The sequence below is a fragment of the Myxocyprinus asiaticus genome, chromosome 43 (genome assembly GCF_019703515.2).
Source record: "Myxocyprinus asiaticus isolate MX2 ecotype Aquarium Trade chromosome 43, UBuf_Myxa_2, whole genome shotgun sequence".
Lineage (NCBI taxonomy): Eukaryota > Metazoa > Chordata > Actinopteri > Cypriniformes > Catostomidae > Myxocyprinus > Myxocyprinus asiaticus.
In genome coordinates this window covers 34157757-34179499 of record NC_059386.1, presented here as the reverse complement: position 1 = coordinate 34179499, position 21743 = coordinate 34157757, and the positions used below count along the sequence as shown (strand labels likewise).

The following is a 21743-nucleotide window of genomic DNA, read 5'->3' as shown; positions in this document are numbered from 1 at the left end:
CTCTCCCAAAGAAAACACGTGGGCTGGCAATGGGTCGGCAGATTGCAACGTTCCATTGGGGAGCAGAGTATATATTTATTCAAACATCCTGTTGGCCAGAGGAGAACTTCCATGTGTGCGTGTTTGTGAATGAGTGTAAAAGAAACTATTGAAGAAGTGCAGCTGCAACTGTCTACGAAAAAAATGACCCAAGGACGCTTTTGCATCCGTCCGCACTGTTATGTTATTGTTTTTCCATGTAAACAGGCACTAGATGGATGTCTTTGACCGTTTTGCCATGTCTTGCTGTTCACTCGCATATCTTCACTTTTAAGATGCTTAAAATATATTTTTTTAAAGCGTCTGGAGACACCTGCGTTCTGTTCTATTCATTGCATTGCATCTAGCTTTTTTAACATAAGAACATGTTCGAAATGAACGCCTGCTAACAAGTCAAGATGACGAGAGTCAACAATTACTCACTTTTCTGAAAGTTTTATTTTTGTTGGGTCACCACTTGATGTCCAAGATCAAATCTTCATCCTGAAACAAAACTAGATAAGAACCTGCAACTGAAAAAAGATGGTCACACAATTTCTCACAAACACTCGGCTTGAACCCATCAGCTCAGTGATGGGTGGTTGAGCATCGATTTCTTCCATTTCGCCTCTTTTCACGAGGATCACTAAAGCATAAGTGCGTGTGAACGGCCCCACAGGGCCATTTTATTGCTCAGAGGTTGCTCTTTCCTAGCTCGGTAGACTTAATGGAGTTCACAGTTGTCATTTTGAGTATAAACTTTGTCTTAGATGTTCTTTCTTAAATTACTTAGGAGAAATAGAAACAAATGAAGAAGCTGATGAGAAATGTCTTGAGTTCCTGCGAGATTTTGTCAAATCTGAGCACAGTTTGAGACATTGTTTAGATCTCTTCTGAAACTTTAGAGGAGACACATGTGAGCATACTGGGGTCTTTTTCAAGTAACAAGTCTCCAATTTCTCTTGCTTTTAGCTCATTGCTGTTTTGCAAAATGCTTGAAAACGGCAGTGTGGATGGAGAGCATTTCGAAAACGAAAATTGCGTTTTCAAATGTATCCAGATTAATGTGGAGTAGCTTTAGTCAGGGTAGACACCATATTTAATTTTACGCAAATTAAAACGAGGCTGTGTGTGACAGAAGTAAAGTCCTTTCTATATGTCATACTGTCTAAGGGGCTGTTCAAACTAGGGATGGGCATTTTTTAGTTATTTTGTATTAGTGTACTCTAGCCCACAAAAAACGAGTAATCGATTACCCGTAAATTAAAATAAATGTTAAAAATAACAAGTATGACATGTATGTGAAATTTCGAAAATGTTTTATTCACAAATGTTACCAAGAACTGTTACAGAATAAGCTAACTTCAACAAACTATGCTTTTCTTTTGGGAAAAAATGAAATGAACAATATGCAATGAAAAAAATAATTAAAAATAACAGTAAAAAAAAGAAATTGCACTCACTCAGAGCTTACATGGAAACCAATTCTGACGGCATCAAGGTAATGAACAAAAACTTTGAGTCTACATAAAGGCATCACATTTGTATCATTTCACATGTTAAAATTGAGAAAAAAGTGATAAAAGTTGGCTTTTTATAAAATGCGCTTTGTCAGTGTTCAGATATTTCATGCATGTACACATGAGCTAGACGACCGTGAAGAAAATGCAAAGGCCGCATACACACACAGTATATTGCATATGCGAAGCGGTACGAGAAACTCTGAAGCTTTCGTACCGCTTCGCATTTTTTTGCCACCATAAAAACAGATCCTTGTCCGTTATGCATGACTCTAACAAGAACTGAAAACCAAGAGTCGAATTCAATAAGAATCAAAATATTACAAGTATTTAAAAAAACACAGATGCCATGATATTGTCTTCTCTCATCCAACACATCGAAGACACAAATCCACAGCGGCCCCCAGTGGACTCAATTGTAACTGTGATAATTGGGGAGAGATTCAGAGGGAAAGTACAGTATAATTCAGCACTGAACACAGCAGGCAAATGTGCAAAGAAAAATAAATTTGCGATATTTGAGTAGTTTTTAATAGTCAACAAGCTGGTGCAGAATCAGTACTTGATTAGTTGATTACTCGTGCAAATCCCTAGTTCACACCGTATGCGTTCTTGAGCTAAAAATAACTAATCACATCGCAATGAACAGAACACAGAACACATTTGCAATGCTATTTACTAAATACGGTTGTTTTTGATAACAGTGTGTATTTCTGCAAGTAATTACATCTTTTTTTTATATATTAAGAATTAATGTTTTTACTAGTGTAAATGTATTTACTGATATCAAAAATGAGCACTTTCACTAGTAGTAATTTCATTCTCATATCAAGAATGCACATTATAACTAGTGAAAATTGAATTGTTAATATCTACATTTAATATCCTGCATGTGACTGAATGTCAAAAGTGATTGCAATACGGCATCTAAAAACCCTGCGGTTTCTGCCCGACACGCTGAAAAAACGGCGAGATATGGAGCAATGGTTAAAGATGGCCGTCCAGCTTATGTTTACATAAAAAATAAAGAAAATAAAAACAGTGCGGTTTGATGCAAAAATGTGTTCAGTGTGAACAGACCCTAAATGTAATTGGTTGTGTTTACAACCCATCGAGCAGACTGAACTATCCTTCGCAATCTCATTTCATAATTTGCATCAAATATGCCATCTACATTGACTGCGGTACATACTGCAAACTCTACCATTGTGATTTAGTGTCACAATGTGGATATTTGATGATAGAGTCAGTCAAGGAAACAGTCAAGGTTAGAGTTCACCTCCACACGCTGTGATAACACTTCACTGCCCCTGAAGGATGTATAAACCGTTCACTCTGTAGTTTCGAGGTCAGTGTCTGCAGAGTCACTACAAAGATGTTTTTTATTGAAGTTAAGATGTCCGCGACTTACCCATGACCTCAGTTCTGCACCCTTTCAGGGGTGTCTACTGTTGTGGCAGGCAAGAGAGAGGACGTTCAAGAATTAAACAGAATGTGGCTCTTTCCACCACAGACCCCCTGTCATTCTCTGGCGGCGTGTCCAAACACACACTTGGGAAAATCAGGGAGGGGGGCGTGTAAAATCCGTCTTTATCGAAAATTGACTCTCCCAGTGAACAGCCCTCTAACAGAAATCCTGTGGGGTTTCCAAGGTAACCATTCCACGCTACTGAAACTGTGGAGATATATCACTGATGTTTAGGGCATACAACAATAGAGGTTCAAGGTATAATTTTAAAATAATGAAAGAATGAACATGTGTTGGCAAGGAAACGGGCTAAACTGCAGTTACAGAAATACTCAAACCAGCCCATCTGTGCAATGTATAAAAATCATGCAGATACGAGTCAGGAGCTTCAGTTAATGTTCACATCAACCATCAGAATGTGGAAAAAATGTGATCTCAGTGATTTGGACCGTGGCATGACGGGCTGGTTTGAGTATTTCTGTAACTGCTGATCTCCTGGGATTTTCACACACAACAGTCTCTAGAATTTACTCCGAATGGTGGCAAAAACAAAAAACATCCAGTGAGCAACAGTGCTGTGGATGGAAACACCTTGTTGATGAGAGAGGTCAACAGAGAATGGCCAGACTGGTTCAAACTGACAAAGTCTACGGTAACTCAGATAACCACTCTGTACAATTGTGCTGAGAAGAATTGAATCTCATTATGCTATTCTGAGATGCGGGTTGGCGCTGTTTTGGCGGCACGAGGGGGACCTACACAATATTGTGGCTGGTCGGTGATTGGATATATATATTACCAATGGGGTGAGCAAAATAAGCTTGTTTTCCCTTTGAATCAAGTTTATTTATTATTTTATTGGCAAATCATTTTTTCTTGTTTTAAACATAAACCCGCTACATTTTGTTAGATTTTTCAAAGCTAAAAATTATCTTGCTGTTCAAGTGAACATATCTTGTTTTAACTGCAAAACAAAACAAAAATACTATCAAATGAAAAATATAAAAATGTTTTCTTGTTTGTTTGTTTGCACTGCAAAAATATATATATTTTTGACTTTATTCAGATAAAAATGATCAGTTACACTTTATTTTACAGTGTAATTACACAAGTAATTACTGATTATTACTAATTAACAACATGTACTTACTATAAGTTTAGGGTTAGTTGCTTGTAATTATGCATAATTGACAGTTATTACTATAGTCAGAACACTTAATATGTGTAACAAGGACACTGTAAAATAAAGTGTTACCAAATTATGTAAACATCCTTAAAGCAAGAAAAATACTTAAGAAGCAAAATTACATAAGATATTAAGTCTTATTTTCAGATAAATGTAGCGAAATTTAGTGGGTTTTATGCTTAAAAAAACTATTCGCCAATGGGGTAAGATAAATAAGCTTGTTTTCCCTTTAAATCAAGTTTATTTTCTTTTTCTTTTACCCCATTGGCAAATATTTTTTTCTTGTTTTAAGCATAAAACCCAAACTAAGATTGGTTAGACTTTTCTGAAAATGACAAATTATCTTATAATTTTGTTTTGCTTTTCTAGTAAACTTATCTTGTTTTAAGAATTTTTTGATATTTTTATTGCAAAACACACACACACACACACACACACACACACACACACACACAAATACTCTGTATACATATTTTTTTTTTTTTTGCCTCTTATTTTCTGGCAAGCTTTATCTATAATCTTCATTAACAGTACTTGCATGCAAATTCAAAGTCCACAAGTAGAACTGAATTATGACCAATACCAATGTGTTTCAGCCATGATTCTTAAATTCACACGCCCCCAACTCGAAAAGTCAGGGCTCAGATGAAATCCAGAGTTTCTGGTAATTGCAGCATTGCGGTAGAGTTCATGTGTGCTCATCTTGTAAATATCATTATTTCGACATGACTTAAATGTACCATAACTTCACTTTTCTGAGCCATTTATGCTCAATGACTTTAAATCAACTGGTGTCAAGTTTTTAGTGGATGTATGAAGTCAGTTCCTAGTAGAGGAACCACAGGTAAAGCACATTAACTATGAACATGTTCCACTAATGTTTTTGATTTTACATAACCGTATTGGCTTTTGGATTTCTTAAAACAGTCTTTTTCACCATTCATCTCTAGAAGAAAGACTAACCCGAAATGAAGCTCTTTTGCCAGCCCAAACCAGCCTGATAGCGTATCACAGAACATAAGAAGCTAACTCTCCTGATGGAGGGTAATTGTCTGACTGTGTAACATGGCCTGAAGCATTTAAACTCAGGCAAACTGCTGGAAGTTTTTTTAGTTGAAGGTAATTTGGTCCAGGCAGTGCCGGGAAACTGGGAGTTTGAGGGTCTTGGGATGGCCGAACATCTCACAGATTTGTCTTTTGTCTCTATGCCCCAAAATAAAATGGTTTACCTTCTGTACTCTCAGGGCATCGGTCCCAGCACCTCATCGAGACTATAGCCATTGATGTTACTCCCAAATAGAGCAGATATCTTCACTGAGGTTCACATGTGGTTGTGTTTTAGTCGTTGGATGTAGTCAATCACATGGGACGGCGCTATCGGGGGAGCTTCTTTGAGGCGATTGATGTAGCGTCAAGGCCAGCCTCTCAAATTCAACTTTTTAACTTTATGACTTTTTGCTGTTTCTCAAGCAGTGAGTGTAATATAAGCATTGTTCCAAACCCTATAGAGCATGACAGTCTGGTTCTGGAAGTCAAAATCCCATTTGTTTTTTCCATAGGGGAATTAATTATTAACAAAGTTGTTTGTGGCGAGCACACTAACAGCAAACGGGCTTCAAATCTGGCATGAAATTCTGAGAGACAGCTTCTGTCTTTTCAGTCCTGTCTGAGCATGTGCCCGCCGCAAGGAGATTTCGACAAGGCCTAAGCATATTTTGTATGGGCTTTGTGAGAGATCAGCGTCTGTGCTAAGATTTAGACTTGAGAGGCTTCACAGGTTTTGTTCTTGGTAGTCAACACATTTACATGGCAGAGAGGTTTCTGCACCACATGCACCACATATTATATATATATATAATATTATTTTTATTTTTATTTTTTTTCTACATTTGAAAGCATGTAATGCTGGTTCTGTTCACCTCGCCTCCCTCCAAATAGTCTTATTTTATTCCACGAGATGGCAGGAAGTATTAGAAAAAATAATGTTTCTTCCATCACAAAATGCAGATCTGAAATATAGGTGGCGCTCTAACGCATTTTAGCCCTCACAGACGTGCTCGTCCATAGACATTCAGTCTAATTTTCAGTTCATGCACCACCCCCAATTTGTCATCGATTATCGAAGCTCAGTCCTGGTGTCATTAGAAAGCTGAGATCCTTCTCCTTTGCAATGATGTATAAAATTTTATCATTAATAGTCGATAACACATATTTCCGATTATTTGTTTAGCATGCTTTTCCTGGGGCACTGCATATTTTGTTCTAGACATCTAAGATATAACATTAGATTATTCACACAAGCAAGTTCACAGACAAGTAATAGCTAATTTTTCAGAGAACTTCCTAAGGTAAAAGCAGATATAAAGTTTTTAGCTATTTGGGGCTTACAGCAGGAGTGATCGGCACATAAATGAGACATTTGTATTTGATGTCTCAACAACATAAACTATACAGTCACATTTCTGAGAATGAGAGCTTTCATTTGAAATATGATTTGTCTATTTAAGTGCTATTTTAAAGACTTTTATATTCATATTAATATTTCTACTTCATTACCACTAGGTGGCGCTTATTTGTGATGCGGCTATTTTAAGGCCTTATTTTGTCATTTTAAGTAACGTAAATGCAGAAGTAATGGTTATCAATGAAAAGCTTTCAAACGATACCACATATGCCTAACTTATTTATATGGGGACTTGAGCATTTTAAGAGTAAACTTTTTTCGCAATATATAACGCCCCCTTTTGGACCAGCCGGCCGGTCCACAGAGTTGGAGAGGTTAAAAAAACTCCATAAAAGTAGTCAATACAACTTTTGCCCAATAATCCAAGTCCGCTGAAGCCATACAATAGCTTTTTGTGAAGAAAAGATTCAGATTTAAGTCATTGTTCATTGAAAATATTCCCCTCCACCACAGCTCTCAAATCTAATTCACTCTTACATTCAATTTTACACATTAAAATGTGTTTAAAAACACGTTGAGTCATGTCACAATTGAAAAACAATGATGTGTGTTGACTTCAAACCTGGTGTGGCACGTCTTGTGGTGCAATTTTTGAATCATTTGACTAAATTACATTTTTTTGGGTAAAATAACCCTGTTTGAGGCACAATGTGATGTTGAGTAATATAGTAATTAAGCTACTTAATATAAAATACATTTGATATGCACTCACAAGTGAGCATATTTTAAAGCGTTGCTCATACAGTCACATTTTAGCTCATACACTGTGTGTTTTGTAATGTCTATATTCAGTCAAGAGCTTGTTTCTTTAACGTCAGGCTCTTTCAGCACTGTGGACTTCTAGAAATTAAAATCTTGTTAAAAAAAAATTCACACTATCACTAGTAGGGCTGTCACGATTGTGAAATTTGGCTGACGATTAATTGTCAAGCAAATAGTTGCGATTATGACGGTTAATTGTCTCGTTAAGGGCTTTCACGATTAATTGTCATAGCTTATAAATTGTCATATTTCTTAAAGTGTGCTTTTTTTCTGCATGTGTGCTTCATACACCTTAAGAAGTCATTTTTATATATTTAACTTCAAAAATATAAATCAAATAATAAAATAGGGATAATAAATAATAGATATAAATTGAGCTGCTCGTTGCATAATAGTCTTTGTCTTTTCAAACATTTTTCTCAACACAACTTTGGTAACGTGTGAGCGGCAGGGTAAATTAAAGGGGGTCGCACTTTGGACATAAACGGCAATGCTCAATGTCAAAATCCTGAAGAGCCACGTAGCGCAACTCGAATAATTTTCCATTAAATTCAACCCAAATCATTATAAAAGTACATAGATTATTTACGCTAGCCATCAATGGCTGATATATTGTGTATATGTATCTTTCATTTAGTCTACACAATGTATTTTCACTTACAAGTATGACGATCTGTTCAATGCTACATACAGAGATATTGCAGAATAAACATCGCCATTTCTAATCGTTCAGTTTGCACAGCTGCACCTGTTTCATACACAAACCTGCAAACTCATCAACGTCACTTTGTTCATTCTTGAAGAAGTGCAAAAACCTTCGTAACTTTGGACTGCCATCTGTTGCACCGCTTCAGCTCGTCCTGTGTGTGTGTTTGTGTGTGTGTGCTTCAGTAAATGTTATATCACCCGTTGCTATTTATATTCCCAATACTATTACACCAGATTGTTAAGCAGAGGCCAACTGAGTGAGTTGGAAAGCACGCAAATTAGGCTTCTAATTTAAATGTCGGCTAATTTTGATTTATCGATGCCTCAAAAATATATCGATAAAATAATGTGCCGATCAGTAAACTATATATCGATATTTTATGACATCCCTACTAAATACACTCAATTAAATTATATTTTCAAAATTTGGCAAAATTACAGCTTGATTGGAAATGACTCCCTAATAATAGTATTCTGCTCACAAGTGATATTTCCCTTGATTTTTCTGTTTTCTTCAAACATCAGCTGTCTCATATTTGATCTCAAGCATGCTCTTCACTGACACTTTTGTCCACTTGGTTAACAAGTACATTAACTTTTGAAAAAACTAGATTATCATAGTTTAGAACATGTAATATTTTGTATTTTTATAATAGATTTTCATAGTGTAATATTGAAAGTCTGGGTCTGGGACAATGCTAAAACAGTCAAATCTGTACATAAAAGGCATTTAAAAAGTAGCAAAAATAAATTAAGAAGTCCTGGTATAAAATTCCTTCATATAACAAAAAGAAAAAAGTTGAAATCTGAAATATCTCTCCTTTCATTCTTGTCTTCAGGCGGCGTCTTCAGCTCTCAGCAGTCTGGGTCACGTCTACACAGCGATTGGTGACTACCCCAATGCCCTGGCCAGCCACAAGCAGTGCGTCCTGCTGGCCAAACAGTCTAAAGATCAGCTCTCTGAAGCCCGGGAGCTGGGCAACATGGGAGCCGTCTACATCGCAATGGGCGACTTCGACAATGCCGTTCAGTGCCACGAACAGCACCTGGGCATCGCCAAGACCCTCTGCAACAAACGGGAAGAGGCACGTGCCTACAGCAACCTGGGGAGCGCTTACCACTACCGGCGCAACTTTGACAAGGCCATGTCCTACCACACACATGTGCTGGAGCTCGCCCAGGAGCTGGAGGAGAAGAGCATTGAGATGAGGGCATACGCAGGGCTGGGTCACGCCGCTCGATGTATGCAAGACCTTGAGAGGGCAAAGCAGTACCACGAACAACAGCTCAGCATCGCTGAAGGCCTCAAGGATCGTGCCGCAGAGGGCAGGGCTTCATCTAACCTGGGTGAGTGTACAGAATGAGGAAGTCATTCAGTTTTATTCAATGGAATGGATCTATAATCATGTTTTGTCATGCTGTGATTTGCCTTTAGAAATTACGTATGATAATTTTATTTTCAACTTAATGCTTTGATACATCAGTCATCTGGAAGGAGTACCTGCCTCTCGCAGCTGCATTAAACATCACACGGTAAATAAGTCTATGAAACATACGCTGGAAAAATTTAAGCCGTCTCACTCTGACTTTTATTGCTCCAATCTCACATTCCCTCCCTCTGCCGACACCCGCTCCATCAATCTGATCCAAAACGCTTCGTGCTCTCAAATAAATAGATGAACTCTCAAAGAAAAATGTTGCCACCCAAATGCTAATATCAAAACTGATAACAGAGACTGGAGTGCACTAGATCACACTAAATATGAGAGGACAAATAAGGTGTTATGTAAAACTAGATTTTACATTTTAATAGACAATGTGAGTGGTGCATCATGTGCAAAAAAACACGATGCTAGAGTTAATAGTTGCCAAGGTGTTTTGAGTGGTTTTTAGCACATAACTGTGTGGTTGCTAGATTATACTGAGTATTTTAGCGCATTGCTACAGTATGTGGTTGCTGTGGTATTCTGGGTGGTTGCTAGAGTGTTCTGGGTGGTTGGTAGTGGGTTCTGAGTGTTTTTAGTGCATAGCTATGTGGTTGCTACCTGTTTTAGGTGGTTGCTAGGGTGTTTTGGGTAGTTGCCAGGCTGTTGCGGTGTGATTGCTAAGATGTTCCGGGTGGTTTTTAGTACATAACTTACCTAAGTTAACATACACAAGTTGTTATTATTTATTTTTTTCTAAGGTTTTCTGAGTGTTTTTAGTGCATAGCTATTTTGGTTGCTAGGGTATTCTGGGTGATTGCTAGGGTTTTGTGGGGTGGTTGCTGGGGTGTTCAGGGTAGTTGCTTGGGTGTTGATATGTGGTTGCTAGACTGTTTTGAGTGTTTTTAGCGCATAGCAATGTGGTTTCTGGGGTGTTTAGGAGGTTGCTAGAGTGTTATGGGGTGGTTGCCAAGGTGTATTGGGTAGTTGCCAGACCATTGCAATGTGTTTGCTAAGTTGTTCTGAGTGTTTTTAGCCCATAGCTATATTGGTTGCTAGGGTATTCTGGGTGGTTGCTAAGGTTTTGTGGGGTGGATGCTAGGGTGTTCTAAGGTGGTTGCCAGTGCATTGCTATGTGGCTGCTAGGTTGTTTAGAGTGGTTGCTAGGATGTTCTGGATTGTTGCAAGGGTGTTCTGTGGTGTTTGCGAGGGTGTTTTAGGTAGTTGCCAGGCTGTTGCTATGTGATTGCTAAGGTGTTCCAAGTGTTTTTTAGTGCATAACTATGTGGTTGCTAGGGCGTTCATGTGGTTATTAGGGTGTTCTGAGTGTTTTTAACACATATCTGTGTGGTTGCTAGGGTGGTCTGTGTGGTTGCTAAGGTGTTCTGGATGTTTGCTAGGGTGTTCTGGGGTAGTTGTGAGGGTGTTTTAGGTAGTTGCCAGGCTGTTGTTATGTGATTGCTAAGGTGTTCCAAGTGTTTTTAGTGCATAACTATGTGGTTGCTAGGGCATTCATGTGGTTGCTAGGGTGTTCTGAGTGTTTTTAGCGTATATATATGTGGTTGCTAGGGTGTTCTGGGTTGGTGCCAGAGTATTGCTTTGTAGTTTCTAGGGTGTTCAGGGTGGTTGCCAGGCCATTGCTATGTGTTTGCTAAGGTGTTCTGAGTGTTTTTTAGTGCATAGCTATGCGGTTGCTATAGTATTCAGGGATGGTTGCTAGGGCATTGTTATGTAGTTGTTAAGGTGTTCAGGGTGGTTGTTTGGGCATTGATATGTGGTTGCTAGGGTGTTTTTGGTGGTTGTTAGGGTGTTGATATGTGGTTGCTGGGATGTACTGGGTGGTTGCTATGGCATTGATATTTGGTTGTTACTGTGGTCTGGGTGGTTGCCATGGTGTTGCTGTGCAGTTGCAGGGGTGTTGTAGGTGGTTTTCAGGTGTTGCTATGTGGTTGCTAGGGTGTATATGGTGGTTGATTGCCAGTGTGTTGCTAGCTGTCTTACAGTCTCTAACTGTTCTATTTGTGCAAGACTGAAGTGATGATGAATTTGCGTAGTAACACGTGGAAGTCGTCTTAGGGTGATCTTTATGGCCTATGAAGCTTTCATGATAAAAAATCTGATTTTTCTTCCCAGGTTTGTTTGTCTTTGATAAATTCATGTTGAACGTGTTTAAGATCAGATGAGCTAATTTGAAAGGGGGAATATTATGAGTATGTTATACCTGGCATCTCTAAGGTTTTTACTCTAATAATCAAGCTTATTGTTTAGATTTAATGATATTGAAAAGGAGGCAGAGATGAGACACGCTCGTTGTGAGTAATATATCCTCTGAGGACTCATGTTGAAAATACATGGCTGACAGATGGTTGCCCCACCTCCAAACCATCTCCACACTGTTTGTCTCTCAATCCAGGACAGGGAGCAGCTCGATTTGATCGATCGGAATTATTAATAGCTGGAAGGGGTGAAAGAAGAGTAGCGCTTATGAAATTAACAATCTTATGCAGTGCTTACAATCAAACTACCTGACAACAGCAGTGCACAAATTGATCATGTTGCCAAAGCTGGATTTTGAGAAAGTCAGCAAATATTTCATGGTAAAACAGCCTTGTTTGATAAAGGTTTAACATGTTTGCTTGTACAGTTTTAACCCGTTGACAAACTTTGGTCTCGACAAACATGTCATTGATATTTTTAACATATAATGTTTATCTAAAAATCAGTAATACTTTACAATAAGGTTCTATTCGTTAGCATTAGTGAATGTATTTGGTGTCATGAACTAACAATGAACAGTATTGTTTACAGCATTTATAAATATTAGTTAATTTTAATTTATGAAAATACAATTGCTCATTGTTTGTTCATGTTAGTTCATAATGCATGAACTAATGTTAGCATATGCAGTTTTTTATATAAAAAAAATTTGTCAGTATATGTTGATATTATACATTTTTCATTGTTTGTCCATGTTATCTAATGTAGTTAAGTAATGTATACAAACATTATTTTAAAGTGTTACCAAAAGATCCACGTCTAAATGTATTTTTTACTGTATTATAAACAGTGATTTGAGTTAATGTTTTGCTTATATTGTCCACACTGAATTATTTGGTTAACATTGTATCAATACCGTAATTTCAGTAGTCGATACTAGTACCAGCTAAAATGAATAATTTAATAATATAACTTGCACAATGCGGCAAGTTGCAACATTGTTCACCAATCGCAAACTAAATTCCGCTTCGTGCAGTGCCTATCAACATTAATAAGTTGTATTTTTTATTATTGTTAAAACATTGAAACGTTGTTAAAATGTACATCGATCTCACGTTTAAATAGCGTAAAGCAGTTCTGCCCACCGATAGTTGCGCAAATAAAAAAGTCGAATGTACATCACTCTCACACCTAAATAGCATAAAGCAGTTCTGCCCACCGATAGTTGCGCAAAAAAAAAAAAGTTGAATGTACATCACTCTCACGCATAAGTAGCGTAAAGCAGTTCTGCCCACCGATAGTTGCACAAATAAAAAAAAAGTTGAACGTACATCTCTCTCACGCATAAATAGCGTAAAGCAGTTCTGCCCACCGATAGTTGCGCAAATAAAAAAAAAGTTGAACGTACATCACTCTCATATATAAATAGCGTAAAGCAGTTCTGCCCACCGATAGTTGCGCAAATAAAAAAAAAGTTGAATGTACATCACTCTCACGTATAAATAGCGTAAAGCAGTTCTGCCCACCGATAGTTGCGCAAATAAAAAAAAAGTTGAACGTACATCACTCTCACGTATAAATAGCGTAAAGCAGTTCTGCCCACTGATAGTTGCGCAAATAAAAAAAAAAAGTTGAACGTACATCACTCTCACGCATAAATAGCGTAAAGCAGTTCTGCCCACCGATAGTTGCGCAAATGGTGCAAAATCTCTAAGAGTTGACACATTTCTTCGGTATCAGTTTGGTGTATCCGATTACAAAGTAATTATTTACTGTAATCAAATTACTTTTTAGTTATAAAAAGTAATGTAATACATTACATTTTAAATGATTGTAATCAAATTACAGTTACTGACTTTAAATTAATGTAATTACTTTTAAGTACATTATATGCGCTAAACTAATATGTATAATACATTTGAAATATTAATTAATATGTAAGTCTGTTAGCATTTCTGTGACAGCTGAAGTGTGTGCGACAATGAATGAGGAATTATAGACATTTTGAATTTGAGCGGAAAACAAAATACTTTTCTAGGAAAAGAAATTTAGAAAGTACCGGATTTTTTTTTTCATCATCTTAAAGGTCCTGCGACTTATATATGTAATTTATACATAACTGATGTCAGTCGGTCAATCACGCGCAGCGAAACAGATGAAAACATCAGTCATAGAGAAGATAGAAGCGTTTTAAAGATTCCAGATTAGAATATTTTGCCTTTCCAAAGTACTTTATGGAACCAGTTTAAATACTTTGTCTTCATAACTTTATTGTTGTAACAAACTCTAGACCGCTGCCAAATGCAACTCCTCACATGCCCACAAAATGATGTTTCACCACAAATTCAGTCAGTGAACTGGATAATGAATACATTGCAAAGAGGGTTGCAAATATCAGAAATATCCACAGATAGACAGTCGCTAATGTTAATGAATGAATAGAATACAACAGGCAAAGTGTTTTACTTGCAAACGCTGTTTATTTGTGCACAGCATAGAGTTGCTGATGTTATAAACAGATGTGGCGTACTTGTCACGTTTCTTTCATGAAACATAAACAGAATATGAGAAACTTACACACGACTACTTAAAGCAAATTCTCATGTTTAAAACAAGCCCAAAAACACCGTGATACGATGTGTAGATTCTGAGGTACTGTAATCTTCACATAGCGCATTTGACATCTGAGCGGCTGAAGGGAAGTCTTCTCCCAGCTCCTTATGACTGCCGCATGCAACCTCTGTCAGTGCGACTTAAACAGAGATGCGACTTATATGTGTTTATTTATTTTTTTTACTCTAAACAACGTGATTTTGACCGAGAGCGACTTATAGTCAGGTGTGACTTTATTTATGGAAAATACGTTAACTTAAATGTAAAATATTAAGTATTGTGTTTACTTTTTAGATGAAGTAACCAGTAATCTGATTACATTGTTAGAGAGGAAGTAATTGGTAATTTGTAGTGGATTACTTATTTTGAGTAACTTACCAAACGCTGCTCGGTATATATCATCATACCGCCCAGTCCTAATGCAATTCGTTAATTTGATAGGATTCATAATTGTCGAAATCATACACTATATATTTTTCCGCCACGGCTGACTTGAAGTTTTTTGAGCCTGTATCTGGCTGGCTTGAAATAGAGTCTGTACTCGGTACCATCGGTAATGTAGAAAGACTGGTATTTTTTAGATTTAGCGAAAAACACAAACCTGTGTCCTTCTCGCTCTAATCAAAACATGTTTCCATCATCTCAAAGCCAAGAAATCAGCTTACACATTGTTCCTCCTGTTTCACTCAGGTGTGCTATGAGAGTGTAGCTTTAGCATTCCATCGCGACTCATATTTTATTAATAGAGGTTTTGAGTTGGGTTGTACTTGCGATATTTAAGCCCTGAGCAATGTGAATTCGATCCTTGTTGTGATAGTGCTGAGTAGATGGTAACCAGAGGCTTTTCTCTTTCGCATTTATGACCCCACAGGCCATAAATGCACTTCACACTGTGGTTACCGTCTCCAGCGTGAAAAGACGAGGAGATTGATGTGGAGAGTGTGTGCGTATTGGCTTTAGCTGTGTGTTTGTGGGTTTTGCTGCATGTGTGTGGGATTTTCTCTCGTGGTTTTAGAACATTACACATTGTTGATATGCATTTTCTATGCTCCATAGCTGTAGGCAGGATATTTCTGGTTTATTCAATTTCATTTTCTTTAGATTAATACTCTGAGTCATTTAAGCTTGGGAGCAGCTTTGGAACTAATGCTTCTCACTAATGTAATGAATAGCTTCTCATATAGTCGGTAGACCAACATTTTAGCTGTTTATTGGATAGCCTTTTGGTCAATAACATTATGTAGGTGTCAAATAACCACTTTTGCTCTTTTCCCTTTGGCGTTGCTTTGACAGTTGTACCAGCGATTCAAGCAGGGTCACATTTGAGGCAACCAGTTATTTTGTGCGGTATCCAACACGCTGTGGCAGTGTAAGTCTGCAAAAACACTCCAAAAACCACCAGGGATATAAAGGAAACACTGGAAGATTTCAAAATAGATCATCATTTATGAAAAACAGTCTCAACACTGACTGATGTCAAAGGAATTGTTCACCGTCATTTACTAATAGTTTCCATTTTGGGGTGTTTATCAACAATCTATTAATGGTATGAAACACTAACCATAATTTGCTGAACTCAAAGTGGATGCCGAGAATTAACACAAGCTTTTCCGAAAGACTTTTGTTGGCAGCCGCCTGTGTACCGCAGTTTTGCGACTACTTTACTCTTTGTCTGAAGCCAACAACAAAGCTGACCCTAGACTCACAAGAAACTCTGTGCGTTCAAAGTCTGCCATTTGTTTGTCCTCAATCTCCCTCGAGCCTTTCGACTTTGAGCTATTAAACATACAGCAGAATATCGGGCTGAGTTAGTTCAACTTTTCAGACATTTCAATGGAAGGAGACGAGACAGGAATGTTTTTAGGAAAGGCAGAAAACGTAACAAAGGAAAATACCTGTCAAACTGACATGACTGCTGAAATATTGCTGCAGTTGTTTTTTTTATTTTATGTCAGACAGCATTTTTTTATGAAGCCACCTCACAAACAATCTTGTTTTCTGTTAAGTAACTAGTAGAGTATAATTTTGAGGTGAAGGCAGTAAGAGCGGTCGTTTGTTGTCGCCATCCTCAGCCAATAAAGTGTAGTAGTGACCACCTACTTTTTTAAAAGCTTTTCAGAAAGATACAACAGGGTTATTCCATGTCAAATAAGCCAAATAATCAACCAATTTATATTATTTGTTATCAGGACCATTTCTAGATGGTGCACTCAGACAAAGGTCAAAGATGATTTAGAAAAAGTAGTTTGGTTTCCGACCATTGAAAATGGCATAAATTTGACAATTTACATTAAAAATGACTATATAAAAGCTTCTGAAGTTATTGGCACTCAAACTTTGAAAATGCAACACAAAAAGTAATTCTCCAGTGTTTGGACTCACACCATTGGCATATAATGCAACAAGAGGTGCTGAAGTCAATTTATTTTAGTAATAGACCTACTTATCTCTGTGTAAAAATAAAATAATGATGCTGCCACCTTTCTAATGTACGTTTTTGACCCCCTCTGAAAATAATGGATTATTCTGTAAATATTTTTCCATGTCATTTAATATTTTGGCTTTCACCGTTTTTAATGTATTCCTTTCACCTATGGAAAATATTAAAAACTTAAGTTTTAAATTTGGCTTTTAAATAATAATAAAAAAAAATAAAAAATAATTTGGAATTCCCAATGTGCTCTAAGTCCTTGTGATGGATTAGTGACTCGCCTCAATCTGGGTGGCGGAGGACGAATCCCAGCTGCCTTTGTGTCTGAGACCATCAATCCACACATCTTATCACGTGGCTTGTTGAGCGCGTTACCGTGGAGATATAGCACGTGTGGAGGCTTCACGCTATTCTCCACGGCATCCATGCACAACTCACCACATGCCCCACCGAGAGCGAGAACCACATTATGGCGATCATGAGGAGGTTACCCCATGTGACTCTACCCTCCCTAGCAACCGGGCCAATTTGGTTGCGTAGGAGACCTGGCTGGAGTCACTCAGCAAACTCCAGGGTTGGTAGCCAGCGTCTTTACCACTGAGCTACCCAGGCCCCCGAAATTACCTTTTTTTTAAAAGTTAAAATCATATGGTGCATTCAAGTCCTCTTAAAAGGTTCATATTTATGAGATCAGAAATCGTAAATAGGATGTGATATGCTTGCAAGTGATTTTTTTTTGGAAAGAACGGACACGTTTTGCCATTTCATATTTCTCTATTTTTCGCTTACTAGCGAAGGCATAAATCTTTTTTAGCACCAATGCAACAAAATAAAGAGCAAAGCCACGCATTAAGTGTGTAATTAATGCTTTATCCATTTTATCATTCTAATGCCACATATAATGATAGGAAATGTAGTTGTGTTGAAAATGCTTGGCACTGCATAAACCAGCTAAATGAGTCATATTTTCTGGAAGGTTTTATGATTATTCATCATTAGCAGTACAAAAAATGCATAACTGCACAATCAGAGTAAAACTTCATTATTACCCATTTTTTCCAGCCATGATTCATCAATCGACACGCCCCCAACTCGGAAAGTCGGGGCTCAAAGAAAATCCCAGGTTTCCCTCTCATAATTACAACTTTGTGGTGAATGATAAGATCATTCCGACATGACACGACCAAGAGTTTAAAAATTCCGATATTTGCATTACACAATTGTGACATTATATCAGAGTAAAGCTGTCTATTATTAAATGTACCATATTAAGAATTTAACACATATATAATGACTGCTGATTTGGTCCGTTTCATTTAGTTATCAAAATTCCATCAGAGGAACGCAAGCTTTGATGGTGAGTCTATGCTAAAGCTAATTAATTTGGAATGTCTCAGCCGTTACCAAGAAGGGAACACTTGAAATGCGACAGCTATGTAATGAGTTCAAGTAGGACATTCTCGGGTACAAAATAAAATAAAAAAGTCATAGCGTTCCAGTCATTTGGGGTTGAAGATTGTGCCATTTGAAGATTAAATGACTACATTTCACAGGCATTCGGGCAGATCTCCCGCCTGGGGAGGAGAGTATTTTTAATGTTTGTTTGAAGGGCTGCCCATCACACGTTCCACATAGCGGAGTAACAAAGCCGAACGACATCATCAAAATCCCACTTGTGCTAATGTAGGCAGTGGCTTTAAGAGCGCAGCCTCTCCTTTAGCCAAATACTGCAGCATCGTAATTATTATTCATCCCTTTTTCCACGCCGCTGTAGAGTTTTTAACCTTTTTACTGACCTCTGATCAGCCCCAAAGCCGTTTCCCCATCTCATGCCACGCTGATATTGGCTCAAAGGAATTAACTTTAGTGATGGGGCCATGTGTATTCTTGCAGTGTCCGCAGGCGGCCTTGTAATCTTCTTACCTGACCAATCAGAGTGCAGATTTCTTTGTTTTGTTGCCATGATCCTATCCTTCAAGAGTGCCGGTGATGATGTTGACTATGCAGTGCAAAACATAATTTTCTTCTTTGCCAGTAAATTTTTTTTTAAAACAAACATTTACTTATCAAGTCATTTAATTATTGTCTTAGATTTCAAGTCTTGTTTTCAGAGAAAACTAAATTTATAATAGTGATAATTCAATACTATATTTAATACTATAATAGTGAGGTTTATGCTTACTACAATAACAAAAATGGCAGTGGAATAAGAAAAAATAACTTAATTCAAAGAGAAAACAAGTTTGTTTTTCTCACCCATTGGCATTTATTTATTTATTTTCTTGTTTTAAGCATGAATATCACTACATTTTGTTCAATTTCTCTGAATTCATAATGTAGTATTGTATGTCATTTTGCTTCTGAAGTAAATGTGTCTTGTTTTAAGGATGATTATAGATTTTTTTACAGGAAAACAAGGCAAAAATACTGAGCATGCTAGCAATTTAATTGTGTAAATGATTCAGTAGTTTATGTCGTTTGTACCCATTGGGGACAGATAACAGCTTTAAAAACAGTGGGGAGTATTTATGTATTTACAGTGTAGAGTAGAATTGTTCAGCTCAGCATTTCTATTCTTATCTTAAAGGAATAGTTCACCTTAAAATGAAAATGATGTCATTTACTCACTCTCATGTTATTCCAAACCATATGACTTTCTTTCTTCAATGGAGCACAAAAGGAGAATATTATGCTGAATGTCAGCCTCAGTCACCTTTCACTGGCATTGTATGGAAAAAAAAATGCAATGAAAGTGAATGGTGACTGAGACTAACATATTGCATTACATCCGCTTTAGTGATCCACGGAAGAAAGAACATCATAAGGGTTTGGAACTACATAAGGTTGAGTAAATGATGGCAGAATTTTAATTTTTGGGTGAACTATCCCTTTAAAGATGCAGTATGTAATATTCAGAAACCCTTATTATTAATGACACCTGTGGCCGTTAAGTGAACTGCAGCCAGCTACCTGTTGCTCATGCTCGTGCTTGTGCACACACTCCATAGGGATGCGAGCAAGCATCGACCAAAACAATGACGTAACGTACAAAGAGACTGAACGTGATCCACCGGCATCATGCTGACAGATGAGGTAGCATAATTAAAATTACACAGTTATGACTGTTTTACTACAAACTTTGAGACTGTATATTATATTTGACTCTCCAGTGCTGGAACTGGGCTAAAACAAAGTGTGGATATAGGTCTGACTATGTGAGACTGTAGTTTGAAGTAATCACTTTTCTTTGTATGATACATTGACTGCATTTATACGATAGCCTATGTTGGCGTTAACTAGCTAGCCAGCTTTATCAATAGCTGTTAGCTAAATTTGGTGGATGATGACAGTAGCTGTTTATAAAATAGACTGTACATTATAAATATGTTGACACAATTCAGTATTGATGTGATTCCAATTCAACTGTCATTTTGATATATCGATGCGCTATTGTTTTATAATAATAGAATGTATGTATTTTACATTACACTAATGAATGGGTCTTTTTGCATTATCTGGAACATTGTCTAACATTCATTTCATGTGTTATTGTAGTTTACCTTGCTGAATAATTACAGATTACCTTTGTTTATGACAGTTACTGTGCAGGCAAGATTAAGTTAACTAAAATTACACAGATCAATCCTTATGGCACTATATTTCACATGCTTTGCTGTTATGTAAGCTAAATGAGAAGAACGCCAATTCTTCAGGGTCGGTTTTGATCCCCAAAACCGACCGAAGTTCCCTCCAGGAATCAAATGCCCTGCCGATGTTCACTCTAGTTTTAGCTCGACCACGATCAGGTTTCCGCTTAGCCAGATGGGATTCAGTAGATAAATGTTTTTTTTGGCTTACTCGGAGTTTGTGTAGGAGTCGGTGTTGTGCTGGGAGCCGGACGTTTGCTGGATCCCATTTCTAAGATAACCATACCTAGTTTTGCAATTTGTCACTGTTGAGTAGCGGAAGAGAAGCACTGAGCCAAGGCTCTCGGGAGCGTGCATAAACATCACACCCTTTGGATTTCCCCGGCAAAAGCGACCCGCTCCCTTCGCATGAAAATCAGTCTACAGGCTTTAATAGGCAACCTAGGAAGTCCGGGAAGGGCTCATTTTTTAAGTTGCGTTACAAGCCGTTTACACATTGGCAAAAAAAAAAGGCAAATATTACATGAAAATTGTTTCATATTGCACCTTTAAGGTAGATATATAGGTTGTGTTATCATTGCCTATTGTGTTTTTTAGCTTACAGTCTGCAACAATTATACCGTCAAAAACGTACCGGCAGGACCAATCATTTGAAAACAGACCTGTTTCTCTCATCAAAGATTTTTTTTTCCATGCACAAACAATGCCATGTGTGTGCTTGCACATTTCATTGTTGACGTCTCAAAGGAATCGTTTTCAAATGCGCTTCTATCACTCTCTGTCTCAAGCGCTGCTCGCTGATAAATGAAGAATCGTGAGGTTAAGTAATGATAATTAGCCACTGAAGACTGGGGCTGTTTTAGAAGAAATATTTGTGAATAGAAAGTCATTCTAATGGGCCCTTGGTGTCAGGATACCAGCATGGCACAGGATCTAATTGGATTTACCACATGCTGGTAATTCTGCCTTGGCACATGTGTATTGACAGTGAGCAGATGGGCAACCCCTTGCCCATTTTGATGCCCCCTGTCATATTCTTCTTAGACACTCAGTGCCCCATGGTTGAATCAGTAGACCAAAAGATTTCCTTCAAGATGCCAATCATTCTATCGACAATGGCTTCACCTGGCTTGAAAAAATGGCTTGCAAGTTTAAAATAGTTTTATAATCTTGAAGTCTGAAGGTATTACAGGCCTAAACAGTCAGAAAAACATACAAAAAGAATGTAATATAGACAGAGAGACAGATCAAACATTAGATGGATTGATGGATGGATGGATGGATG

The 21743-nt window shown here is 37.5% G+C and overlaps 1 protein-coding gene across 2 annotated transcripts in view; it reads left to right on the top strand.

The window, feature by feature from the left end:
- Positions 1–21743, top strand: part of LOC127433692 (tetratricopeptide repeat protein 28-like) — a 383729-nt gene that overhangs the window by 303701 nt on the left and 58285 nt on the right. For both annotated transcript variants that reach the window (XM_051685795.1, XM_051685796.1), the window contains one exon: positions 8966–9473. In XM_051685795.1, coding sequence (XP_051541755.1) covers positions 8966–9473 — 508 coding nt within the window. The remainder of the gene's footprint in view (positions 1–8965; positions 9474–21743) is intronic.